This window comes from Pantherophis guttatus, chromosome 1 (assembly GCF_059756535.1).
Source record: "Pantherophis guttatus breed Tessera chromosome 1, ASM5975653v1, whole genome shotgun sequence".
Lineage (NCBI taxonomy): Eukaryota > Metazoa > Chordata > Lepidosauria > Squamata > Colubridae > Pantherophis > Pantherophis guttatus.
The window spans coordinates 157,109,597-157,122,924 of NC_142063.1; the positions used below are offsets into that span (position 1 = coordinate 157,109,597).

General features: G+C 34.6%; 1 protein-coding gene across 1 annotated transcript in view; it reads right to left on the reverse strand.

Moving 5' to 3' along the window:
• TTN (titin) overlaps nucleotides 1–13,328 on the reverse strand; it is a 312,529-nt gene that overhangs the window by 179,493 nt on the left and 119,708 nt on the right. Inside the window, exons 103-120 of the mRNA XM_087882058.1 lie at nucleotides 13,063–13,323; nucleotides 11,264–11,473; nucleotides 11,064–11,141; nucleotides 10,930–10,956; nucleotides 9,387–9,434; nucleotides 9,217–9,276; nucleotides 9,046–9,111; nucleotides 8,340–8,429; nucleotides 7,517–7,879; nucleotides 6,785–6,877; nucleotides 5,633–5,713; nucleotides 4,485–4,550; nucleotides 2,906–2,986; nucleotides 2,484–2,534; nucleotides 2,045–2,107; nucleotides 1,373–1,450; nucleotides 1,054–1,134; nucleotides 101–184 (exon numbers count right to left, since the gene is read on the reverse strand). Of these exons, the coding sequence (XP_087738184.1) occupies nucleotides 101–184; nucleotides 1,054–1,134; nucleotides 1,373–1,450; nucleotides 2,045–2,107; nucleotides 2,484–2,534; nucleotides 2,906–2,986; nucleotides 4,485–4,550; nucleotides 5,633–5,713; nucleotides 6,785–6,877; nucleotides 7,517–7,879; nucleotides 8,340–8,429; nucleotides 9,046–9,111; nucleotides 9,217–9,276; nucleotides 9,387–9,434; nucleotides 10,930–10,956; nucleotides 11,064–11,141; nucleotides 11,264–11,473; nucleotides 13,063–13,323 (1,881 nt within the window). The remainder of the gene's footprint in view (nucleotides 1–100; nucleotides 185–1,053; nucleotides 1,135–1,372; nucleotides 1,451–2,044; nucleotides 2,108–2,483; nucleotides 2,535–2,905; nucleotides 2,987–4,484; nucleotides 4,551–5,632; nucleotides 5,714–6,784; nucleotides 6,878–7,516; nucleotides 7,880–8,339; nucleotides 8,430–9,045; nucleotides 9,112–9,216; nucleotides 9,277–9,386; nucleotides 9,435–10,929; nucleotides 10,957–11,063; nucleotides 11,142–11,263; nucleotides 11,474–13,062; nucleotides 13,324–13,328) is intronic.

The window sequence follows — 13,328 nt, forward strand, 5'->3', positions numbered from 1 at the left end:
ATGATGATCAACACCCGCCCCCACCCGCCCCCAAGCATCAAAGGAGAGAGATAAAAACCATAAAGGATGTTAATTCTACTTAAAATTTCAAATTAAATACCTTTAGCTGGTGGTGGTACTTCTTTCTTGGGGACTGCAACAGGCTTCCTTTTTTCTGGAACAGGTTTCTTAGGTACCTCAGGAACTGTCAATGGTCAATTTAAACAGGAGAATGTTAGTATTTTGGCATGTTTATTAGAGGAGTGGTGGTGGTGGTGGAAGATGTTGGACAGTCAACAATTGCTCCAACACACTCAAACAAGTAGAACTGAGTTGTACAATGTACGTATGTTATTTAATCTTCTGCATTATTAGAAAATACTGTTCTGATAGGATGCAGTCCCCAACTGTGTCAAATCCCATTGATTTTTGATCCTATAATGAGACTTCTTCAATAAGTCCTAATCCCCTTAACACAACAGGGTATAAAACCTTTCCTCCTGTTGTGTTAAAAAGCAAAACTCAGTAAATTATTCTACCCTTTACTGAAGTATATCTGAAATAAACACACACACACACATGCACACACAGGGAGTCCTTGACTTACAATCACAATTGAGCCTAACATTTGTGTTGCTAAGTGAGACAGTTGTTCAGTGAATTTTGCCCCACTTTACGATCTTTCTTGCTACAATTGTTACGTGAATCACTGTAGTTGTTAAGTTAGTAACACGGTTGCTAAGTCCATCTGGTGTCCCCATTGACTTTGTTTGTTAGAAGGTCACAAAAGGTGATCACATGACTCTGAGACAATGCAATCATCATAAATATGAGTCAATTGCCAAGTGTCGTGACCATAGAGATGCTACAAGAGCCATAAGTGTGAAAAATGATCATAAATCACATTTTTAGTGCCTCTGTAACTTCGAACAGTCATTAAATGAACTGTTGTAAGTTCATTTAGTGTTGTAAGATTACCTGTATGCAAACATATATACGCATATATAAACAATGTATGGATGGATACATTTTGTAAAGAGTAAAAGCAAGCAAGCTTTCTGCCAGTTTATATACCTTTAGCTGGAGGAGCCTCCACTTTTTCAGGAGGGGCAGGTTTTTTCTTTTCTGGGACTGGCTTCTTGGGCACCTCAGGCACTTTAAAAACACGTAATATAGAAGTTTAGAAATGTGCTCACGATTTATCCATCCTAATGAAATATTGTTCAACATTGGCAGTAACGTTTTCTTTTAAAAAGGACCTATTATTCCAACAAAGAAACACTTACGAAAGATCAAATCAAGTGTGCAGTTCTATTGACAGAAAGGCTGTCTATTACAACAAAAAGATATTAAGTTTATTGTACTAATCAATATCTCATTATTATTAATTCACCTTTAGCTGGCGGAGGTACTACTTTCTTAGGAACAGCCACAGGAACCTTTTCTTCTGGTTTCTTAGGGACCCCTGGAACTAGATAGTAGTAATATTGAGTTTAATCAGATAAAAATCAAGATTTTTCTCATAGACTAAACTCAACACTAACATTATATTTGAAAAACATTGTATAGTTGCTAATTTCTTTATATGTGAAATATAGATGCTCAGAGACCTGGGAAAAGACTAACAAGAATATGAAATAACAAGTAGAGAGATGCAAGAATCAAGTTTTTGATTACTTGAAAGCAAATTAGTTCTTCTTGGCCTATGGTCGAGGGATCAATGACATCAAAATAAAATAACTTTTTTTCAAATTGTCAACATCTCAAAAAAATTACCATATCTCTCAGAATTTCACTTTTCTTCTTCAAAATCTAAAAGATTCTATGTAAGAATATTAATACTGCAGAAGATTTAGCAATTTCAAAAGATTTGCATTTATTAAACAGTGTTATTTTTTTATTCTGCTGTGGAATAATATATACACCATTAGGGGAAATGCATGCTTGATGCCCATAGACATCATGTTGCCGAGCTTGGTTTTTAAGTGATTCTTAGAAGTTTTTAATGATGATGTCATGACCTTCTTAAAATTAAAAAAATGGATATTGCTTTAAAAAAATCTACCTTTAGGTGGTGGAACCTCAGGAACTTCTACATAGACCCTTTCTTCTTCATACTCATCTGGTTCTTTAAAGGAAAATGGGAAAATTAAAAGGTTGACTTTACCCTACTCTCTACATACAATTAAAAATACCCAAAATCAATTTACATAGCCAGTTAGCAAAAGAATGAGATAGAACTGTTCCTGCTATCTCTGTTCTCCAATGGTCAATTATGTTTCTGATCTTGAGCGCATACCCTTTGTCTTATAGCTGATTCAACTACAGTGATGAAATTTACTAGTCTAAAAATTATTTGTCATCTGTATAGCTCTCAAGATATTTTTAAAAGAGTATACAGAAATAACTGCAAAGAGCATGTTTAGAACAGTTAAGAAATTATATGAAATAATCTATTACTGCACTGGATAATGCTAGGTTAAAATAAAATAAATCAGATTTACCTTCAGTTGGATATTCAACGTAGAAGCCTTCATGCTCGTACTCTTCTGGTTCTTTAAAGAGAATAATCAAGTTTAAAAGATGTATTTACACTATTTTCAACACTATTGAAATGATCCATAAGATAAAACAGAGATATTAAATAAAACCCAGAACCTGCTCTGACTATCCAGAGAGATATTTATGTTCCTAAAGGATAAATGTCTTGAGCATTTCAAAGGGAGCATTTTCTCACAAATAGAAGACTCACAAATAAAAGAATAAGGCAACTTTTTTTGGTGGGAGACAGTTCTATGCTATGCGCAAAGCTGCCATATTAAGAGAACATTGAATAGAGACAAATGCAATTTAATTGGCCTATTTCATTTTTTATATAGGACAAGGTGGTAAATAACAACAACAACAACAATATGTTTGTAATTACCTGAACCATATGTATATTCTTCTTCATGATATGAAACAGTCACTTTTTCTTCTGAAATAGTCCATTCCTGTTCAGCTGGGACTGAAATAAGAATTCAGTCAAAAATACTAAATTAAAAATAGGAAAATGGTTTGCAAACATATTCTATTCTATTTTATCAGGACTCCAAATAAAAATTTGTCGTAGGTAAAATGTAAGGATAGGGAAAAAAAATCCCAGATGGAATGATCTAATCTCAAATCAAGCCAGTTAGAATATTTATAGAACATTTCGAGGTAAGACAAAGTTCAGGAACATTTAGAACAGCCCATTTTCAGCTTAAAACATTCTGTAGCATTTTGCATTAGACATCAGAAAGCAAAAATATTTTTGTCAGGGAGCAATCAGTTTCCTATGCAAATGTTACAAGCAGAATAAAGAAAATAATTATTTCCAAAAATTGCAAAGATGAATAAGAATTTAAACATATGCATGTTTTGAGATAAAGTCCCACTCCCCCCCAAAAAACCCTTACCCTAGTGTCCATTAATAAATATAAAAACTGTCTTGATGATATGAGCTTGATGGTCATCTACTTTTTTGGTGACAATAAGGAAGTGATCTGCCATTACTTTCATCTATGATGTTTTTGACTCTCCCAATCTAACCCATGCCTGGAATTCATTTTAGGTACCAACTAATCTGCTGGGCATAGATGAATGCCAAATCTCATAAAAGAACAAAAATGCATAGAACAGAATTTTTGCTCATATAAAGCAAATGATCTTATTTTCAATCATGCACCCAATGTACAATGCACATCATCAGTTAATGGTCTATCACTAGAATGCTTCTCAATGAAGATTCATCATTTTAAGGAACAGTGGAATATTAATTCCTTTTTTATATAAATAATTTTTATTGTAGTTTTCCTTTTCCAAAACTCTAATACATATTCAAACAGACAGTGTCATTTTTATATACTTTGGATTAATAGCTCACATAAAATTTACACTATATATATACATCCTCAACTTCATTATGATTATTACCTATTTTTGTTTCTGTTGTCTATCCACCTATACCATTTTTCCAAAACCTCATAATAGTCCAAATCCTCTTTTTCTTTTAACTCTAAAGTTAGTTTATTCATTTCGGCACATTCAAATATTTTTTGGATAATATTAATTCCTATTGGGAAAAAAATTCAAAGGCTGGATGGTGTGAAGGAAATGGCTTTTTCAAGTTCTTCATTAACTTGGATTTTTTTTTTTTTTAAGAAGAGGACATGATTAATTGGCAGGAATTCTGTACAAAATACTGTTGCTTTTGGGTGGAGTCTGGCTTCAACATTTTCTTAGAGCTCGCATTATTTATTTTTAATTTTCTGTTCCTTCAACTGAATAATTTGTACATGCATTCACAGGGAAAGGCTAGTAGAATTGTAATAAAAAAACTGAACTGAAAAAGAACTGAAAAAAGTGAACAATACCATGAAAGGTAGGAAAAAATTGATATGATTGATAGAAATCAGTGTTCATATATGACATAGGTGTTTCACAAGAATATAGAAAGAGATGGAAAAGGAGATTTTCTGTACCTTTTCGTTCTATAACTTCCTCGTGAATGACCCTCTTTGCAGGTTTTTTGGTTGGAACTTCTGGAACTTTACGGATATAAAAGTATATAAAAGATTATTTTCACATATGATGTATATCGAACTCTTTTGATCATAATTAAGGATAAAATAATAAACTGATAAATAAATTACATTTTAAAACAGATTTCTCAAGCCTGATTTCTGCCCTCCCCCCCCCAAGTTGGGCCAGGCTGGCTGAGAATTTGGGGGGGGGGCAGGAGGGGTGAAATCCAAAAGCATTTATCTATGCTTTTTATATATTTATTTAAAACATTTATGTTGCCACCCATCTTAAGCCACTCTGGGCGGTTCACAATAATAAATTTTAACTGCATCAGGTTTAAAAAGATTGGTTTAAATCTTAGCAAGTTTTAATAAATGGAACCATATAAAATGAGAAAAGGTTAGCAAATCAATGAAGGAAAATGTTTGTAGCTCAGGGTTGATATGAGGGGTTCTTGGTGCTCTCTGAGCACTGATGATGTTACCTACTTAGGATAATGAAACATCTGCAAGAAAACAAGGAAGCCCAGAGAGCACCAAGGACCCATCAGGGTAGCATATATTTAAAAAGGAGAAAATTTGATATGCAGCAAAACCAGCAAAGAAGCTGAGATGTCTTCCATCTCTTTTCTAAATCAACAGAACTTTTATGACTATTTTAACATCTAAGTTGTAGGAAAAAATTAAGAAGATAGTGGAGCATAACAGCGCTAAGCAACCAGCAACGTATATTTTAACAATTAGCTAGATGCCATTACTTTTAAGGGATTTTTCCCCCTGATCCCATAGATAATAGCATTTGCTGTTAAAAATCATGAATATATCATAGGTTGAGACTGTAATTAATTTAAGTGGCTAGGACATATAATTTAATATTTTAACATAAAAAGATCAGTTATTAGCCATTAGAAGTCTTTTTATATATGCAAGTAAGGGACATATTTTGATGCCAAGGATTTTTGTAAGTAGACCAAGGACTACACAAAATTAAAATGAGCAGCATGCACATACTGTATTCCTATATTTCCCCAATATTAAATTAAAGCAAAAGATACATAGCACCATTCCTTGTTAAATAACCTAATTTAATTTTTGTCCATTCCTACCTTTAACTCTTCTCTTAAACTGTTCTTCCTCCACCTGCTGAGCTGTTTTTGCTACTTCTTCAGTTACAGGCTTCCGAGTAACTAAAGGGGATTTAAAACACTTAGCATGAGTATGTAACTGAATATTTTAGCCTTGAAATGGTCAGGTCCGTCACTCGTACTATTTAAAAAATCATACTGGATTCTAGAAAAAAAGCTCCAAAATTTCTGAGGTGGACCATAGTTGAGCCCTGGATTGTCCTTTATTTGTCCCGAAGTCTACTTCCGAAGCAACTCTGGTCCCACTTTTGCTTCCATCAAGTACATTATATCCGACTTTTCGGTGCCAGAAAAAAGGAGAAGCATGCATTCTAGTTCACTGATTTCTTAAAAGACATATAAATTGGGGATTCATATGTACCACATTATGTTGTTCTCATGACAGCTTTTGAACCTTGGCTTTGCCCAATTACTTCAATCAGTGATGGAGAATCTCCTGCCATTGTTAACCTCTTTTCTGGACTTCTTTGAATGCTATGGTAATCCTGCCTAATTTCTGAGATCTGCTAGGGAGATTAGAATGGAAACTTCCCCACCTCTAAAAACTGTTGATATTGGAGATTCCTTTTCTTCCCTTTCTTCTCCAGTATTTCACACTGAACATTCAGAACTGAGCTTTTTCATATTAGAATTATTGATATGCCCGTGAATGATGTTTAGAAGGAATACCTGATTTAACAGTTTGGATTTACGGTTTGATAGGAATCCTTTTAATATGTGAGATGAAGCAGAATGTAACCTGACAGTGTGTTGCCATGTCCAATATATTAAGGGTGGACAAATAGAGACATCTGTTTTGTACATTTAGCAATAAATCTATAAATTTAACGTAAGAGTTTATAATTAATATTCAACTTGTCTTCACTATACTTGACCTGAAAATACTTCCATGCATTGCATAATTGAAAGATTAAAAACACCTCCAGTGGCATGATTTCATACCTTATCTTGGTTATATAAAATCTCTTGTCTTGGGCTCTAGTATTTTAGAAGCCTAGAACCTTTAATCTATTTTTTAAGTCATCTATTATATAAACTAGTTAGCAAATATGCACCTTGAAAAGCAAATTTTAAAAGAAACATGCTGCAGTGCTATAGTTTTAATGCCCAAACCTTTCTGTATTGTAACTTTTTTCTTTTCTTCTATCTTGGCTGAAATTTCTGGACGTTTTGGCACAGGTTCTGGTTTTTTAGGAACATGGACCACTGTAACAGAAATAAAACGTATTTCAGGAAACACGTGAACACTAGAGATGTTTTGGGATCTTTGACACACTTTATTAATATCCCATGCTATTTTAAAGCAATATTAGTTGACTTGTTCATTTTACTTCCTTCCTTGTCTAAAGGTTCTAAGGTCTCTGTTCTAAGAGCAAAAAACATATTTAAGAAAATGTTATACGATAAAAATAGTATATTTAATTAAAAATACATATCAAATTTCCTTATATTTCCTTCGGGTAGTGGTATATAATAATAGCAAAGTAAAATAGGAGGTGAATCTTAAAAAAAATGTTTAGATTAATATAATTAAGTACTGGATATAATTTAAATATTCTATCATCATTATATCATACCTATCACCTTATCTGAACAAATATTACTTGTTCTCCTAAAGCATGTTGGCAGAATTAGCCTGCATAAACTTACACACTAAATCACTTCAGTCAATTAAACAGTTGTAAAAAAATGTAACTTTTCTAATCCTATTAAATTACCATTGTGATCAAGCAGAAATTTCAGTAAAACAATAGAAATTGATAAATTTAATTATCTATAAAATGTATTATTTAAAAGAGAGAGAAAGGGAAAAAATGAATGTCTTTAAATAAAAAAGAAATATACCTTCTTCATGATATACTGGCTTTTTCTTGAGGGTTACTTGTTTTTCTGTATATGCCCATTCATCTTCTCCTTCCTCATAACCTTCTTCTCGTTCATAGTATTCATGTTTTTCCCCATACTCCTCTTCCCATTCTTCCTGATAAGCTGGTTTTTTCTCTTTTCTTTCTCCATATGTCCATTCCTCTTCCCCTTCATCATAACCTTCTTCTTTTTCATAGTATTCATGTTTCTCCCCATACTCCTCTTCCCATTCTTCATGTATTTGTTTGCGAACCTCATGGATTTCTTCCTTTTTCTCATACATAGGCTCCTTCTTCTTAATCACAGTTGTCACTTTGATCTCTTCAGTTTTCTTGACTGGAACTTTTACAAATAAAACATTGCACATACAATTGAGATCAGTGTTCTCATACATTAATAAATGCAGCTGCTCAGAAATAATACACAGTTGCTTTTTTAAAGACATGTCTTTTGTAAAACATAAGCAATTTTTTGGTTCAAGACAGATATATTTATTAGAACTTGAAATTATCTGCTGAATGGAAATCCTAATACTCCCCTCCTCCTTTGGTTAAGGTATTTAATATATTGGTCAAATATTTTAGTAAATTTAGTAAGTAGGTACATATGTCATAAGCTGCCCATCTGCAACATTTGTAACAACACAAATGTTGCAGAAAGGAAGAATTCAACATAAATTGGATTATCAGAAGTTAAATGAAGAAGAATGACATCCACATTTTAAATTGCCCAACCAAAGAACCCTTTTCAGTTTATTATATTATTTTGTGGGCAAAAATGTGTCAATCTTTGATTTTTTTACCTTTGGTTGGAATAACTTCTTCTACTTTGGGGACTGGGACTGGGACTGGGACTGGAGCAGGAGGTGGAGGTTCTGGTTTCTTGACTGGTTCTGAAACATATGAAATATATCTTGTAAGATATTTGTTTCCCTACTATCAACTGCACTTCAATGTGATTTGATTTTGATTTAATTCATACAAGCAACATTGAGATGGCACTGGATTCAGTTTACTAATTTATACAGTGAGTTGTGTATTAATAAGCACTTATCACTTCCACTGGAGTTTTAACAGTGCACCTTACCTGTACAAAAGGAAACTCACTGAATTCAATGAATCTAACAGATATAGGTTCATATTTAAAGAACAAAAAGCAAGACATAAAGCAAGAGAAAAATATAAATACATGTGCTTTCCAAATTCACATATCAGTATCTAATATAATAAAACTGCAACCAAATCACTTCCATTTAAAAATTGAGGAGAGTCAGCCAAACTTTTAAATAAAAACTTTATAAAAGAGTTTAGCTCTTTTTCATGAGCTAATATGCATATGTATCCTTCTTCAGGTATTTAGCACTTGGGTCATTTACTGTAAATGTGAAATATACTAAAGTCTTTAGAAAAACATGAGTGAAGGTCAAAAAGACGTGATATTTTTTCTTCGTTAATATTTTGTTGTTTATAAATGTCCTTTATACTTTGGGAACAAACAATTTGACATACCTTTAGGAGGTGGAACTTCCTCTGGGACTTTTGGAATCACCTTTTTGATTATTTTCTTTTTAACCACTTCAAAAAAAAAAGTGAAAATAATTAAGCATGTAAAGAAACCGATAAATAGAATATTTGGAAATATCCAATAAATACAAGTTCTGAAATGCAAAGTTGTAGTACCTTTTTCTTTTTTCTTCTTCTCTTCTGGCATGGGAATTAAGATAGGAAGAATAGGAATATCTTATAAAAAAAAAAAGAAATATATTCATTAACATGTTTTCATGGTGTTCCCAGTTCTTAAATACTTCTTTACCAAAGTTAATAAGAGTCTTTTTAAAAGTAAAGTTTACCTTCAGTTGGAACTTCAACTGGAACTGCAACTCTAGCATCTGGGACATCTGGAAAACCATTGAACAAGTAACAAAGTAATCATATTAATCTAATTATATGCTGCATGCTAATACTGTTCTAATATTCCAAGCATCAAGCTTTCCGAATCCATGGCCTCATCCATGCATAAAGATAACTATCAAAATCTTGGGGGAGGGAGCCCTGAAAAATAGTAATTTAGGATCATGAATGAGCCTTTGGGCCAGAAAACTGACTGGCTGGCAGAGGGGAAAAAATGCAAAACCAATGGGAAGGAGGAACAAAACAGTTCTCACTACTCATTGCCAGGAGTTTGATTCTGACTAGTTCAAGGTTGACTCAGTCTTCCATCCTTCTGAGGACGGTAAAATGAGGAGACAGATTGTCGGGGCAATATGCTGACTCTATAAACCACTTAGAGAGGGCTGTAAAACACCGTAAAGCGGTGTATAAGTCTAAGTTCTATTGCTATTGCTATTCTGAAAGAGAGTGCAATCCTCTCCATATTGCATTATTTTCTTGCTGGAACCACTTAATGCAAATGACTGTTTCCCTTGGGAAAAAGTGCTATAGGTGGTGAGCACTTTCTACTTCAGATGGTCTTTTGTAATGCATGGGAATCATTTTAGGGAACATAGATCTGCCACTAAATGAGCATCATTATAAAGTATTACTAGCAACAATACAGCAACAGATAAAATGAAAGGAACATTTCAATTGGATGTGTTCTTACATGTGCAGACGACTATGGAAAACTTTTTAACTGAAAATTAAATATTTGTGCAGAATTATAAAAAAACCAGAAGCAGATTTTTCTGCATGCAAAAATGCATTTTTTTTAGTAACATGTGGCATTCCATGCACAATGGAACTTCACATGGGTTGCTTCAACTGAGGATAAAGAGGTGGCTAATAAAAATAAAAAAGGTTTGGTTTTGATGTTTCACACTGGGCCAGAGCACACTAAGATGGCATGTGGATCAGTGGTGGGTTTCAAAATTTTTTACTACCAGTTCTGTGGGTGTGGTTTGGTGGGCATGGCATGGCTTGGTGGGTGTGGCTTGGTGGGTGTGGCAGGGGAAGGATACTGTAAAATCTCCATTCCCTCCCCATTCCAGGGGAAGATTAATACAAAATCTCCATTTCTTCCCAATCAGCTGGGACTCAGGAGGCAGAAAATAGATGGGGGCGGGGCTAGTCAGAGGTGGTATTTACCGGTTCTCTGAACTACTCAGAATTTCTGCTACCAGTTCTCCAGAACTGGTTAGAACCTGCTAAAACCCACCTCTGATATGGATGTATTGTAGAATGTTATCCTGGGATGCCATGAGTTTTAATCAATTTTTATTCTGCTTATTTGGATTTTGTTGTTGTTATTATTCTTTTTGCTGTTTTGAAGGTATCCCAGGGTTGCGGTTACAATACGGGCAGCTATACAAGAAAAGAAGCTATACTTCTTTTATAAGAAAGAAATGTACAAAAATAAAAGGTGACACAAAAAGCATTCGTCGTGTCTTTCCTTACCTGGCGGCTTTATTTCTAGTTTAATTTCTGCAAGAGAAGAAATCAAATGATTGTATTTGGAATCATTTTCACCTCAGAAATATTTATTCAGCAAGACCAGGCATAAATGAAACCTAGAGCAAAGAAGTACTGACCTTTAGTGGTGAGGTAGAGTTCAGCGGTGCTTCTTGCTTCACCTCTTGGTTCGAGACAAGCAATAACCGAATATACTCCTAATAATAAATAAAAATGTAAATAAATAAATAAATAAATAAATAAATGGTATTATGGTATTTATGCTGGTTTGTACATTTTTAGAAAAAGGAAAGACCAGCAAGAAAGAGAATCAAATCACCTTCATCGTCTGAGGTAACATTGTGGATAGTCATGTAATGGCATCGGCCTTCGCTTCTAAAGCTGTACTTGGGACTCTCCGTGAGTTCCACTGACCCTTTGTACCATGTGACGATTGCATTGTCAAAGGAGACTTCGCACTCAAAGGTCGCAGACTGGTGTTCGCTGACCACAATATTTTGGATGGTCTTTGTAAACTGAATTGGCTCAGCTGTAGTTTTTGAAGAAATTGGGGGGGGGGGGAAGGGACAATTATTCTCACATTTCACTTGATTTTACTTTTTTTTTCCTCATGATTTTGTGCCCGCGGATATATGTGTACATGCTTCTGTGTTTGTGCATGGATAGGTATACTCATACCCGTGCATGTTTCAATTTAAACAAAGACATACAGATAGTGCTTATTGTTTTCATGAGAATGCAGTGTGAGTTTCAAAATGGATTTGAAGCCCTCGATTTACAACCACAATTATGACTTACAATCCATCATTTATGAGACATTCGTTAACTGAGTTTTGCCCCATTTTACGACCTTTTTTTGCTGTAGTTGTTAAGTGAATCACTGTAGCTGTTAAGTTAGCAACACAGTTGTTAAATGAATCATCTGGCTTCCCCATTGACATTGATTGTCAGAAGATCGCAAAAGAGGATCATATGACCCAAGGACACTGCAACTGTCATAAATATGAACCAGTTGCTGAGCATTCAAATTTTTATCACATGACCATGAGGACGCTGCAACATTTGTAAGTGTGAAAAACAGTCATAAGTAACTTTTTTTCAGGGATGTTGTAACTTTGAACAGTCATTAAATGATCTGTTGTAAGTCGAGGACTACCTATAGCAGATAGTTATTACAGTCTTTCTCATATTAAAGGAAGCACAGGAGATAGATAAATTGAAGTTAATTGCTGTAATCATAGCAAAATCAGATCATAAGAGGAAACAAGTTAAAAATCCTATCATCAGGTTATAAGAATGTTGAAAAAAAAAGACAAAGCATAGTTAAATTCCCTGCAGTCAGGCGTTCAGTATTTCATGACTGGACTACTGTAATGCGCTCTACATGGGGCTATCCTTGAAGAGCATTTGGAAGGTACAGCTAGTGTAGAGTGCAGCAGCATGTGTAGTTTTGGGCCCCCCAAGAATGGCCCTTCTAACATCACTGTTCTGTGAGCTGCATTGGTTACCAATCTGCTTCTGGGTGCAATTCAAGTTGTTGGTGATCACCTTTAAAGTTTTTTGTGGCATGGGTCCAAGTTACTTGAGGGACCATCTCACCCTACTGAGATTGGCCCATATCACTCAGGTTGACAGAGGTGTCATGCTGTGGGTCCCATCAGCCCAATTATTCTGGCCCAGGAAGGGGGTCTTCTCTGCTGTTGTTCCTGCCTTCTGAAATATCTTGCCCCTCGATGTGAGGTTGTCCCCAACCCTTCTATCTTTTCATAAGGGCCTAAAGATGTGGCTTTGCCAGTCATCTTGGGGCCCCAGTGGGGGAACAGCGCAATGTAGATGGTTGATTGAGTAATAACAGATTGCACCTCCCTGCCACTCCGCCCCCACCCTCGCCATTGTTTTAATGTTAGTTTTAAAATTTTAATGTTTTAGCTTTTATGTAACAGTAAGCCACCCAGAATTACCCTATGGTAAGATGGGCGGCCAATAAATGTTATAAATAAAAATAAATATATGGCAACAAATAAAAATAACTTTAGAAAAGAAATTATATTATTAAGACGTGATTAAGATTTATCTAAGCCATCTTATTTTATGACAACACAAACTCTCTTTACAAACCTTCAATGATTAGGTCAGCAGTTGTTTCTAGATGGTCAAACCTGCAGGTATACTGTCCCTGGTCTTCTGTTCTTACATCTTTGATAATGAGTCTGTGCACTTTGTCAGAGACATCTGTGGAATATCTGCCTCCTATTTGAAGGACCTTTCCGTTTCTGTACCACTGGGATTTTGCATTTGGCACAGAGAACTGACAAACCAAAGAGCAGGTAAAGCCTTCCTTGAGGGAAGTATCACGTAGATGACGTTCAACAGCAGGTTCTGTT